General features: G+C 53.3%; 2 protein-coding genes and 1 non-coding gene across 3 annotated transcripts in view; 2 read left to right on the top strand and 1 right to left on the bottom strand.

The window, feature by feature from the left end:
• TECPR2 (tectonin beta-propeller repeat containing 2) overlaps nt 1-11,847 on the top strand; it is a 103,424-nt gene extending 91,577 nt beyond the window's left edge. Inside the window, exons 18-20 of the mRNA XM_066343940.1 lie at nt 6,537-6,678; nt 7,669-7,822; nt 8,187-11,847. Coding sequence (XP_066200037.1) covers nt 6,537-6,678; nt 7,669-7,822; nt 8,187-8,334 — 444 coding nt within the window. The 3' untranslated portion in view covers nt 8,335-11,847. The remainder of the gene's footprint in view (nt 1-6,536; nt 6,679-7,668; nt 7,823-8,186) is intronic.
• Nucleotides 3,600-4,007, top strand: LOC136376118 (ATP synthase membrane subunit K, mitochondrial). Its single transcript, XM_066341908.1, has one exon. It carries the CDS (start codon nt 3,711-3,713, stop codon nt 3,885-3,887), a length of 177 nt encoding a protein of 58 aa, XP_066198005.1. The 5' UTR covers nt 3,600-3,710; the 3' UTR covers nt 3,888-4,007.
• LOC136377975 (small nucleolar RNA SNORA76) lies at nt 7,306-7,434 on the bottom strand. Its single transcript, XR_010746569.1, has one exon. It is a non-coding gene; the product is annotated as a small nucleolar RNA SNORA76 (small nucleolar RNA).
• Nucleotides 11,848-13,464: the final 1,617 nt, after the last annotated feature.

Genomic DNA, 13,464 nt, shown 5'->3' with positions numbered 1-13,464 from the left:
CAATGAATCAAGGTGTTGCAACGCGCAATGAAAAACTAGTGATTGATGCTTCTCATCTCTCTGTTCCTATCTGTCTGTCCCTGTCTATCCCTCTGTCTCTCTGAAAAAAAAAATACTGGTAGCCTGGAATAAATAAAATGTGGTCTTACTTGTTCCTAGTAATTAGTAATGAGCGTTTGTCTTTGAGAATATGAGATGGTGGCTTGGTTTCCTCCCCTCTTCCGTGAGGGGAACTTTACAGCTGAGAGCAGTCCTTTGGTTTGTAAATATCAAAGGAGGTTGATGGCTATAATTAAACCTATGGGTACTTCCAGGAACTGGATGTGGCTCCATCCCTATCACCTGCACCTGCTCTGTAATTTATCCTTTTATTTTTGAGAGAGAGAGGACTGACCAAGTGGTGGCGCAGTGGATAGAGCATCAGACTGGGATGTGGGGGGCCCAGGTTTGAGACCCCGAGGTCGCCGGCTTAAGTGCGGGCTCATCTGGTTTGAGCAAAGCTCACCAGCTTGGACCTAAGGTCGCTGGCTTGAGCAAGGGATCACTCGGTTTGCTGTAGCCCTACGGTCAGGGCACGTGAGAAAGCAATCAACGAACAACCAAGGTGTCGCAACGAAAAACTGATGATTGATGCTTCTCATCTCTCTGTTCCTGTCTGTCTGTCTCTATCTGTCCCTCTCTCTGTCTCCGTAAAAAATAGAGAGACAGGGACAGACAGGAAGGGAGAGAGATGAGAAGCATCAACTCAGTTGTAGTCCTTCAGTTGTTCATTGATTGCTTCTTGTACGTAGCTTGACTGGGGGGCTCCAGCTGAGCTGGTGACTCCTGGCTCAAGCCAGCAATCATGGGGTCATGTCTATGAACCCACACTCAAGCTGGTGATGCCACACTGTCAAGCCGGATGAGCCTGTGCTCAATCTGGCAACCTCAGGGTTTCGAACCGGGGTCCTCATTGTCCCTGGTTGACACTGTACCACCACCTGGTCAGGTTGTAACTCATCTTTTTTTTTTTTTTTTTTTTTTTTTTTGCATTTTTCCGAAGCTGGGAATGAGGAGGCAGTCAGACAGACTCCCGCATGCGCCCAACCAGGATCCACCGGCACACCCACCAGGGGGCGATGCTCTGCCCCTCTGGGGCGTCGCTCTGTTGCATCCAGAGCCATTCTAGTGCCTGAGGCAGAGGCCACAGAGCCATCCTTAGCTCCCGGGCCATCTTTGCTCCAATGGAGCCTTAGCTGCGGGAAGGGAAGAGAGAGACAGAGAGGAAGGAGAGGGGGAGGGGTAGAGAAGCAGATGGGCGCTTCTCCTGTGTGCCCTGGCCAGGAATCGAACCCGGGACTCCTGCACGCCAGGCCGACGCTCTACCACTGAGCCAACCAGCCAGGGCCTGTAACTCATCTTTAAAGGGCATTTAATAAGCAAGAGCTGCTACACACACGCTTACACACACACTCTTACACTCACACTTTTTAAAAATTGATTTGAGAGGGAGGAAAGGAGAGAGAAACATCACTTTGCATCATCATGCATTCATTGGTTGACCCTTTTTTAAGATTTTATTATGTATTGATTTTACAGAGGGCCAGGGGAGCAAGGAGTATCAACTCATAGTTGCTTCACTTTAGCTGTTCATTGCTTGCTTGTCATAAGTGCCTTGACCCAGCAAGCCCAGGGTTTTGAACTGGTGACCTTAGCGTTCCAGTTGGCACTATCCACTGCACCACCACCATAGGCCAGGCGGTTGATTCTTATACATGCCCTGACCAGGGATCGAATCCACAACCTTGATGTCTCAGGACAATGCTTCACTGAGCTACGCAGGCAGGGCCTCACACACACACTGACACTCTTATAGGCACATATATACACACACAATCTTTGGCAGCATACCAAGAGCATAATTTTTTTACCATTGCCAAATAATTTTTAAATCTTAAATTCCTTATTTACTTTATAAGTTGCATCCTTCATTCTTTTTAATTTTTTTTTTTTACAGAGAGAGTGAGTCAGAGAGAGGGATAGACAGGGACAGACAGACAGGAACGGAGAGAGATGAGAAGCATCAATCATTAGTTTTCATTGCATGTTGCAACACCTTGTTGTTCATAGATTGCTTTCTCATATGTGTCTTGACCACGGGCCTTCAGCAGACCAAGTAACCCCTTGCTGGAGCCAGTGACCTTGGGTTCAAGCTGGTGAGCTTTTGCTCAAACCAGATGAGCCTGCGCTCAAGCTGGTGCCAGTGACCTTGCGCTCAAGCAAGTGAGAGTCCGCTGCAGGCGGACAATTGTTTAATTGCATCTCACAGATGCTGCGTGTCCATGCACAGGGAGGCAGGACCGCCCAATGCAAATTGATGGTGGCTCGCTGAAGGCTCAGATGATGGTTAGCATGTTTTAGCAATAAAGTATTTTTTAATTAAGGTATTAACATTTTTTGGACACAAGGCTATTGCACACTAAACAGACCACAGTGAAGTATAAACATAGCTTTTCTATGCACTGGGAAACCAAACAATTCACGTGGCTCTCTACTGCCATATTGGCTTTGCGGCTGTGGTGTGGACCGCGGACCTGCCGTTTCCGAGGTGTGCCAGTATGCTGATACGCCACATCTTGTGTACCCGGGCGTCAGCTGACGGGCGTTGGGTTGTGGACCCTTTTGGCTGTGGTGAGGAATGTTGCTGCCGTGAACACTCGTATAGTTTTTGTTTGAACATCTGTTCCAATTCTTTTGGTCTATATCTGGGAGTGGGGTTGTGAGGTCCCCTGGTAACCTTTTGGGGACCTGCAGACTGTTTTCCAGGGGCTGTACTATTTCACCTTCCTATCAGCAGTGTATGGGGGCCCTGTGTCTCCACAGCTTCTCAGTAACTTGTTCTTTTCCATTCTTTTATGTGGCAGAGAGAGTCAGAGAGAGGGACAGATAGGGACAGACTGACAGGAAGGGAGAGAGATGAGAGGCATCAATCATCAGTTTTTCATTGTGACACCATAGTTGTTCATTGATTGATTTCTCATATGTGCCTTGACCGCGGGCCTCCAGCAGACTGAGTAACCCCTTGCTTGAGCCAGCGAAGCTGGTGAGCTTTTTTTTGCTCAAGCCAAATGAGCCCGCTCTCAAGCTGGCGACCTCGGGGTCTCGAACCTGGGTCCTCTGCATCCCAGTCTGACGCTCTATCCACTGCGCCACCACCTGGTCAGGCTCTTTTCCATTCTTTTTATTTAAGTTTTTTTGTTTTTGTTTTTGTCTTTTTTTTTTACAGAAACAGAGAGTCAGAGAGAGGGATAGATAGGGACAGACAGACAGGAACAGAGAGAGATAAGAAGCATCAATCATTAGTTTTTCATTGCGACTCCTTAGTTGTTCATTGATTGCTTTCTCATTTGTGCCTTGACTGTGGGCCTTCAGCAGACCGAGTAACCCCTTGCTCAAGCCAGCAACCCTGGGTCCAAGCTGGTGAGCTTTTACTCAAGCCAGATGAGCCCACACTCAAGCTGGCGACCTCGGGGTCTCGAACCTGGGTCCTCTGCATCCCAGTTCGACGCTCTATCCACTGCGCCACCGCCTGGTCAGGCTTATTTAAGATTTTATTTATTGACCGATTGATCGCGTGCGGGGGTGGCGGCTTCTTCCGGCGGGCAGAAGGGTATCTCCGTGCGCTGAAGGGCACAGCTGGTGGAATTCGTGCATTTTGCAAGATTGAAGCCATGGCAGGTCCAGAAGCTGATGCTCAATTCCAATTCACTGGTATCAAAAAATATTTCAACTCTTACACTCTCACAGGTAGAATGAATTGTGTACTGGCCACATATGGAGGCATTGCTTTGCTGGTTTTATACTTCAAGTTAAGGTCTAAAAAAACCCCAGCTGTGAAAGCGACATAAAAAAGATTCTAACTGTACTTCATCTGTTAATTTCCCATGCCTGGAGAAGCTAATGTCAACTCATCATGTGATACTCAATTTGTACAATAAATTATGAACCTGGAAAAAAAAAAATAAATAAATAAATAAATAAAATAAAAAAATATTTTATTTATTGATTTTTTTAGAGAGAGGGAGAGAGAAAGGCCACAGGTGGGGAGTGGAATGGGAAGCATCGACTCATAGTAGTTGCTCCTCATATGTGCCTTGACCGAGAAAGCCCGAGGTCTTGGACAGATGACCTCAGTGTCCAGGCTGACGCTTTATCCACTGCCCCACCAAAGGCCAGACCTATTTTCCGTTTTCTTTTCCAGCCATCCTCGTGGGTGTGAAGAGGTATTGCACTGTGGTTCTGATTGGTCTTTCCTCAAAGGCCAGTTGGTGATGTTGACTACCTTTTCAAGTCCCATGTCCTTTTAAAAATTTGGTTGTCCTTTGTGTTGTTGGACTCTTAATTTTTATTTATTGATTTTAGTGAGATAGAGTGAGAGAGAGGAACATCAATCTGTTCTTGTATGTGCCCTGACCAGGGATCAAACCGGCAACCTCTGCGCTTTGGGACGATGCTCTAACCAACCGAGCTATCTGTCCAGGGCTGTTGTTGGATTTTAAAGTGATTTATTTATTTAGGCTACTAGACCCTTATTAGATACATGATTTGGAAATATTTTCTCACATTCTGTGGGTTGTTTCTTCACTTTCTGTATGGTGTCCTTTAAGGTACAAAAGTTAGGAATTTTTGTGAGATCTAATTCATCTTTTTGTTGCCTGTGCTGTTGGTATCATGTCTGTAAAACCACTGCCAGGCTGAGCTCTCACATTTTTTTTATTCATTTCGAGTTAATTTTGTATATGGCATGAGGTAAAGATCCAGCCTCCTTGTTCTGTATGTGGATATCCTGTTGTCCCAGCACCATTGTTGAAAAGACTGTTCTTTTCTCATTGAACGAACTTGGCAATCTTATCAAAAATCACTTGGCTGTCTGGGCTTATTTATGGACTCTCAGTCCATGGACTTACATGTCTGTCCTTCGGCCGGGGCCACACTATTTGATTACTGTAGCTTCAAAATAGTTTTGAACTCAGGATGGGATTCCAAATCTGTTCTTTTTCAAAATTGTTTTGGCACTCAGGATTCTGCGCAATTCCCCGTGAATTCTAGGATCGGCTTTTCCATTTCTGCAAAGACACCAGCAGCTGGGATTTTACAGAGATCACGCTGACATCCGTAGACCGCTTTGTGTCGTTCTGCCTTGCCAGCTGCCTGACAGTGTAGAGCAGTGGTCCCCAGCCCCCGGGCCATTTGGTACCGGTCTGCAGAGAAAGAATAAATAACTTACATTATTTCCGTTTTATTTATATTTAAGTCTGAACGATGTTTTATTTTTTAAAAATGACCAGATTCCCTCTGTTACATCCGTCTAAGACTCACTCTTGACGCTTGTCTCGGTCACGTGATACATTTATCCGTCCCACCCTAAAGGCCAGTCCATGAAAATATTTTCTGACATTAAACCGGTCCATGGCCCAAAAAAGGTTGGGGACCACTGGTGTAGAGCACAGGATCTCAAAAGGAAGCCAGACGGCCTGGGCCCGACCGCTGGAGCGCCGAGTCTCCTGGTGCAAACATGGTCTGTGCTCGTGGCTCGTGGGAGGCAGCCTCACAGACTGAACTTCAGCCCCGTGTGGCCCTGCTTGGTCACAGCAGTAAGGTCACTGGGACTTGTTCCAGTGGCATTTGTGAAGTTACGTTTCTTGGGCCATGTTCGGGAGCTCTGAGGGTGGGTGACATTTGTGAAACCCTCTGCTGCCTTGTCACCCTAGGTCTTTTCCACATTGCCTCCAGCTGAACCCCTTTTCTGCCTGACCCAGCGCTGTGTGCCCGTCTGACCTCCACCGAGGCCTCCTTTTGGCTGGGAAGCCCGTTGCATACTGCGTCGTTTCCTACATCGGCCCTCCAGCACACTGCAGGCCTCTCTCTCTGGACAGTGTCAGCGGCCTGGGTCCCAGCACCTGGCAGGCCCTCCACAGCTTCCCAAGGGAATGCTCTCGTACTGTGCCACCCGTCCTGCCCACCCAGGCGCCCCTCATGCCACGTGCTCCCTCCTGTGCCGATCTCTTCCCCTGCTTCCTCTCCTGGTCATTCCTCTTCATCCGCGGCCTCGGGGTAGCCATCAGACCTAAGGCAGCTTCCCTGACCTGACCCCGGGTCTGATCCCCCAGTTATGTGCTCTCGCGCCTCGTTCACTCTGTAGCTCTCGCCTGGGGCAGTCTCATATTTCTTGTGTGACTACTGGACGAAAGACCTGTCTCTAACCAGACTTTAAAGTCCAGGAGCCAAGAAAATTGATTGGTAGCTCCTGGCACAGTGCCTGGCAACTGGTAGATGCTCAAGTAACTATCTGTTAGATGGCGGGGGTGGGGTGCGCTGGGTCACAGGGTGGGTAGATGATGGGTGGCTGAGTGGCTGGCAGGCTAGCAAGCACCAATCAGTGAAACCTGATTCTGGAACCTCCTGTCTGACATCGCTGACCTCCATTCTCCATACCTCTCAACCTTGCTCTGTCCAAAAATAACATGTCTCCCCGCTCCTTCCCTTCCCACTTCCAGCCTGCCGGGATTACCTTGGTCAGCATCCATTCCAGCCCCAACGACCAGATGCTGTGGGCCCTCGACAGCAGGTGCAATGTGCACGTCCGCATTGGAGTCACCGAGGAGATGCCAGTGGGAACTGACTGGGAGCATGTGCCAGGTGGAGAGGGGTGGATCTGTGCACTGTCCACACAGGCAGGGGGCGGGGCCAAGTGGAGAGGGACAGGCCTGTGCACTGTCCACACAGGCAGGGGGCGGGGCCAGGTGGAGAGGGGCGGGCCTGTGCACTGTCCACACAGGTAGGGGGCGGGGCCAGGTGGAGAGGGGCGGGCCTGTGCACTGTCTACACGGTAGGGGGCAGGTGGAGAGGGGCGGATCTGTGCACTGTCCACACAGGCAGGGGGCGGGGCCAAGTGGAGAGGGACAGGCCTGTGCACTGTCCACACAGGCAGGGGGCGGGGCCAGGTGGAGAGGGGCGGATCTGTGCACTGTCCACACGGCAGGGGGCAGGCCAGGTGGAGAGGGGCGGATCTGTGCACTGTCCACACAGCAGGGGGCAGGCCAGGTGGAGGGGGCAGACCTGTACACTGTGGAAATGGGCAGAGGGCAGGCACAGTCACAGGGCTTGTCTGCCACACCACATAGCCACAGCCTTCATACTCAGTGTCTGGTCCTGCACTCTGCTGGGGCAGGTGACAGGCACGGGACCAAGTATTCCTGTGTGAGGAACGCAGTCCACATCCAGGAATTCTATGGCGTGATCATCCCCCTCACACACACAGCACCACTGTGTCACTGTGGTTAAAGGGCTGCCAGCTAGCTGCAGTCGACCCCAGTTCTGGGCAAGCACATGCCCTGGTGCTGTAGCCTGCACCCCGGCACCACGCACAGGCCCAGTGGGGCTCAGAGGCAGCGTGTTGTGGCCATCCGCGCACTGCCTGGGCCCTCTGTCCACTGGTCTGGAGCTCTCAGTGGCTTTGCCAGCCCTGCCAACAGGGCAGACTTTCCTCAGCTGCCCTCCAAGCCCAGCCAGTGCAGGGCACTGTCACCATGGGGACACTCTGGTTAACAGGAACAGTGTTGGGAGAGAGCAGGCTCTGGGGCAGGGGTGGTCCATCAGGCCTGAGGACAGATGCCGTGTCTGCTACAGGGTTGCAGGCCTGCCAGCTGGCGCTCAGCACCAGGACCGTGTGGGCCCGCTGCCCCAACGGCGACCTCGCCCGACGCTACGGCATCACCGACAAAAACCCTGCCGGAGACTACTGGAAGAAAATCCCTGGGCACGTGACGTGTCTCACAGGCAGGTGCTGGGCTCTGCGGGCTGCACGGGTCCCCATGAGCTCTTAGGCTGCCAGGATCATGTCAGCGGGGCCGTCACAGCGGCCTCTCCCACAGGACTCACTGTCCTGCAGGGGCCTATCCCCAGGTCACGCCCGATGGAGGGAACCTGGCACTCGGGCTCTGTCAGGCTCCCAGGAAGGGAGCAGGGCACTGGGCTGTCCAGTTTAAAGCTGAGGAAACTGAGGCACAGACCAAGGTGGTGTGTCCGGGTCCCACAGCTAGAAAGTGCCATGTCTGGATGTAGACCAGCCCCTGACTCCATCTGGGCCCCCCGCCCCAGGCTGGGTGATTAACAAATGTGTGGCTGGCTTTTGTCCCTGCAGTGAGTTCATCGGATGAGCTGTGGGCAGTGGGGCCCCCCGGCTACCTCCTCCAGCGGCTAACAAGGACTTTCAGCCACTCGCACGGTGCCCAGAGCAGCCAGGCCACCAGCGCCCATCCTGAGGACCTGGAGGACGAGTGGGAGGTCATCTGAAGGAGCTCTGTGGCCTTCACTCAGGAGGGAGGAAGCCAGGATGTGAGGAGACAGTCGGTTCTGGATGGCTTACTCCTGGACATGCCTCATCAGCTCCCGTCCAGACACGCTTGGCCATGTTGGATGCCCCGCCCTTGCTCTCATCCGTGCTTGTTTCTGTCTCATTCCAGAACCCACAGCCCCAGCCAAGTGGTCGGAGCTGTTGCTGCAACAGCAGTGGCTCTGAACCCCATGGTTGTCTCCCAGTGAGGACAGGCTGCCACACTGCACGCACTAGTCACCCGTGTGCCGTGGTTATGTCCTCATCACTGACTACTCCAGGTCCCACTGTGGGGGTGACGCGGGGAGCCCCCCATGGACAGGAGAGTCAGAGCAGGTCAGGGGACACACCTGTGAGACACGACAGGCTGCCACGTTAGTAGCTAAAGGTCAGTGTTCTCCAGCCACTGAATGCGTTCCCACAGTGGCTTTTCTCCATCCCAGGGTCCCACCCCTATTCTGAGAGGCACGAGCCCGCACACATTCCGCGCCACACACCCCGACGGCAGCCCAGGGCCGTGTGTGAGAGGCGGGTGCTGGCTGTGCCAGGATGGAGAACACGCCCGCACACAACACAGCACATCCCGGCCAGGGCACGCTCGCCGCCTTCAGAACACCCTGCAGCCCAACACTCAAGGCTGGTGGGTGAGACAGCTGACCGCACACGCGTCCCTGCTGGCAGGGGGCATGACTTAAATGTCTTCAGAGTGGCGTCTCACCCGCGTCGGGGCGAGTCTGCTAACCATTGCCTTTTCTGTTTGTTGTGTTACAAACTTGGATAAGATACCTCATTTGAAATCAAATGTTACAAATTTAGAAATGTGCTTTCTGAAACCAGTGGAAGGGCTTTCGTTCCTCCCACGGTCCCGAGCCTGCACTGCCCTCGGCTGCAGCCTCCAAGAGGGTGGGCACCCGTGCGTCCTCGGCGTATGGCACAGTCCTGGGGCCAGCCGCTGGCTCCAGGGGGCAGCCCGGCACTGTTGGCGGGCGTTTGGGCTGCTCCCCAGAAGGCTGGCGCTGGGGCCTACTGTGACCACGTCAGACGTCAGTCCCTGAAGTCAGCCCGCAGTGCCGTCACCTCTCTGGCGTCTGAGCTGTGGGACTCGGCGGCCTGGCCTGCATCCGCCCTGGGCACACCCTCCTTCCTCCTGGACGCAGAGGCACAGCGGGACTCTGGGCCTTCCAGGCCCGTCTCACACTAGGCAAGCGTGTCCAGTCCTCGGGCCCCTGCTGAAGAGTGATGAGATGTGCCCTCTGCCGGGACCAGCCAGTGGTGAAACGGGTCTTCCAGGTCTGAACGAGGGCAAGATGCTGACCCCGCTTCCTGCTCCACACTACATTTTTACAGAACCCTCTCCTAGAGTTTGGTGGCAGCAGAGCCGACCGGGGGGGGTGGCCCCTCTGCTGCGATGTTGTGCCTTGGACGGCAGGCAGTGCTCTCGGGACCCGCAGGCCTTCAGTGCAATGAAACCCAAACACCCAAGGCCAGCCTGAGAGGTTCAAACACTTCAGCCTTGTACAGTTTCCCTGCTGGTTCTCATTTTTAGTTGTGCTTTGAGACAGCGCAATAAACTAGACTTTTTCCAAGCCAGCTCAAGTCTGATGTTCGGGCTGTGACAAGGTGCCTCAGTGGGCACACGTGGAGGAGGCTGGCATCCCCACCTGCGCTGGGAAGAGCTTGCCAACCAGCCCCACTGCCCGGAGAGCACAGTGGACGTGATTTTGTGACCTGCCCCGTTTACATATGCACTGGGCTACCCAGGGTGGCGGTCCTGCAGGAGTGGTCACCCAGAGGTAGATGTCACCTTTGTTGCCCGAGGTAGAGCCCAAGGCCATCTCCTCATGGAGGCTCACAGAGGCCAGGCTACTGCAGACAGGCTTCGGGGGTTTCAAATCCCCGGGTCTAACTCTCCAAGAAACAAAACCAAACATCAAAGTGCCCTGTGGAACCCAACATGCAGAAAGATCACATGATAGCAGCAGGAATCCCATACCCAGGACCTCACGCTCATGTCAAGAAGTGGCTAACCCTTCCAGAAGACATCCAAGAAAACGTGAATCAAGAAAGGATGTTTGATGTTCCTGATGGGAGAGTAAACACACTGTGGAAAGACACCAGTCCTTTCTGACGGAATGTATGGGTCTAACTCAATTGGTCAGAATCCCACGGGGGACTTTTTGTGTATGTGTTGGGGAGGCATGGAGGAGTTTACAAAATAACGTTCCTCCCACAAACGCCACCTTGACAAGGCCAGATGAGGTGTTCCTGGGCTCTCCCATGCAGAGCACCTCGTCCTTCTGAGGGCCCCACAGGGTAATACTGTTTGTCCCAGACTCCGAGAGGTCAAGGAACTTGCTCAAGGTGACACAGGAAGCACTGGGACTGGAGCCCCGCTCCAGAGCTTGACCCATGCTGATGGATGCCCTCACTGTCCTGGGAAGGGGAGTAACAACAGAGGCCAGTGTGGGCTGAGGGGCCGGTGGCATCAAGCAGCCCAGCAAGGCCCCTGTGGAGGTGGCATCAGAGATGAGGGACAGGAGTGCGACTTCACAGCCCCTCTGTGCCACTGCTCAGTTATTTGCACAAAATAAACATTAGACGAAGGAACCTTAAAACCAGGGGTGGGGGAATGGTATCTAATTTCTGGATGGCAAGGGCTTTTTAAAGTCAAAGGGGTGGGGAAAGCCACAGAGAAATAGATTTGATTTCTTCAAAATGTAAAAATGCCGTAAATTCAAAATGTCCTGGGCCAGCCCCTGGCCATCCAGCAGCAGCCTTGAGATCTGAAAACCCACAGCTCCCCCACCCCAGACACCTGGGCTCAAGAACAGACCCTGAATCGGGGAAGCGTTGAGCACAGCCGTGGTCCTGACTGGAAAACACTAACACCGATGGCACAGCCCTTGTGGAGTAACACAGCCATAAACAAGCACGCTGCTCCTGGACAAGAGGCCGTGGCTGTCTGCCTCCGAGCTCTAGCGGATGTCGAACTTCTCAGGTGTAGCAATGTCATGGAAATGGAAAGAGGAGGGGGACACCGATGTACTCTTACTCCGGCGGGTCTGAAACGTTCTTAACTCCAGGGGACACGAGCTGCGCAGAAAGGAACACTAACAGCTGGTCACAGTGGTTGCCTGCACTACATACCTTTTTCTATCTTTTGAATTTTGAGCCATGTAAATGTATTATTTATTCCAAAAATAAAACATTTTAAAAACTCAGTTCTAACTCCGTAGTATCAACACTAGCTGAGTCAAATATCACAAAATAACCACCAGAGACTTCTTACAGACCATGTTCACAAAGCATTTTACAATGTAGGGAGATGCTTCTGCTACAGTAAGTTTGAAAAGACTAACTTGTGTGAGTGATTTAATATCCTATATGTAAAAAAAATTGCACAGAAAAAGTATGTATATCTGCATATGGGACAAGGAGAAGAAAATAGACCAGAATCTAGCAGTGTGTGTAGGGTGGGGTTATGACAGGCCGTCAGCTGCTTTCTTTGGAGCTGCACGGCGGGGGGGCGGACGGACACAACAAGCAGGACCACCTGGTTCCAGGGTCAGGGCCGCACCCAGACCCACACTTCTCTGCACAGTCCAAGGGTTCTACCGTGAGCATGAATGCCATAAGCTGAAATTCTTTTTAAAACCACCAAAGGTAGAAATCTCTATCTTCACCTCTGTCTCGGGATGGTGGTGTCACATGTGTCGACATTTGTCATAAGCCCTTAAACTACACACAAAGTCTGCATTTATTACACGTCACTTGTGCCTCCGTTGTCGAATGCAGCCACAACCAGTCCCGGTGGGGCTGGCTCCGTCAGCAGCAGCTCGCTCCTCAAACAGGCCCCATGCTGTGCGGCCTCCCTCCGGCCTCCCTCCGGCTGTGCTGCTTCTGCACCTGGCTTCCCGGGAAGCTTCCCTGTTCTGAGCAGTCTGGGGTGACAGGAAACTGCTCTCAGCACCGCCCTGGAAAGTTGAAGAAATTGAGAGGGAAGGAAATCAAGGTAGGAGAAGCGAGGTAGAAAGCCTGGTAGTGAGGTTAGCTGGCAAAGGAGGCGAAGCATGGCTGGGCACAGGGCCAACGAGGGGGGGCCTTGCTCCTCGGCCCTGGCCATCCACCGCAGGCCGCCCCTACAGCACACCATGTCCCATGGTGTCCCTTTTGAGATCTGGGCCTGAGGTCACAAAACCAACAGGTGTCTAAGGTACAGATTCTGGGCCCTGGGCCCCTGGGTGGGCATGGAGGGTGGCCAGTATTTTCTCTGAAAGATTGGAGGAACGAATGAAATAAGCAAACCAGCACGCTTCACCACCAAGAAAAGGCCTGTTGTGGGCGGAGCAGTTGTCTTGAAGAAAACACCACGGTCCCCTGGCAGTGGCTGAGAGCAGCTGTGCTGCCTGCCAAGGAGCCCCTGGGCAGAGTCTGGCCAAGCATCCCACTCTCCATGCTCAAGGCCAGGGTGATAATGGCCAGGGTGATACCGGTGTCAGGACGTTGGAACTCAGCTTGCTGCCTTTCCTGGGGCTGGAGGGCCCGGAGACTGATAAGCCCGACCCCGGAGCCTGCCCGCCCCCTGTCCCAGGCCAGCAGTGGCCACCAGATACCCCTTATCTGCCTGCACCATGCCTCTAGATCCTCCGCTCTCACTGAGCAGGTGCCAGGCCCATGGGGCTCAGGGGAGCTGTGCCAGGAATTGGCCCCATTTGGCTGTCACAGGGCTGTGATGCCAGCCTGGCCTCTGCTCCCTCGGCCTTCTCTGCAGCTCCAAGCAGTGCAACTTCCGTAGCGTCCCCCACTCCATCCCACCCACCCGCGGTGAGGGAGGACATCAGGGGCCAGTGCCCTGGCTGCCTGTCTCCTGCCCTCCCACTCTGCGAAGGGCTCCTCAGATGGGCCCCATCACCACCCAGCAAACGGTGCAGTCCCCTGCTCACCCCAAACCAAATCACCCCATGTGGCCCCTGAAATTCCCCACTTCTGTGGCACCTGCAGTTCTTCCTGTCAGGACCAGCGCAGGTACCACCTCCTGCTGCTTAATGATGGCTATAACAGCCCACTTCCAGGGGCTAGGGCAGCCCCGA

This window comes from Saccopteryx leptura, chromosome 6 (genome assembly GCF_036850995.1).
Source record: "Saccopteryx leptura isolate mSacLep1 chromosome 6, mSacLep1_pri_phased_curated, whole genome shotgun sequence".
NCBI classification, from domain to species: domain Eukaryota; kingdom Metazoa; phylum Chordata; class Mammalia; order Chiroptera; family Emballonuridae; genus Saccopteryx; species Saccopteryx leptura.
The sequence above is the reverse complement of the archived record's forward strand: the minus strand, read 5'-3'. Positions and strand labels throughout refer to the sequence as shown.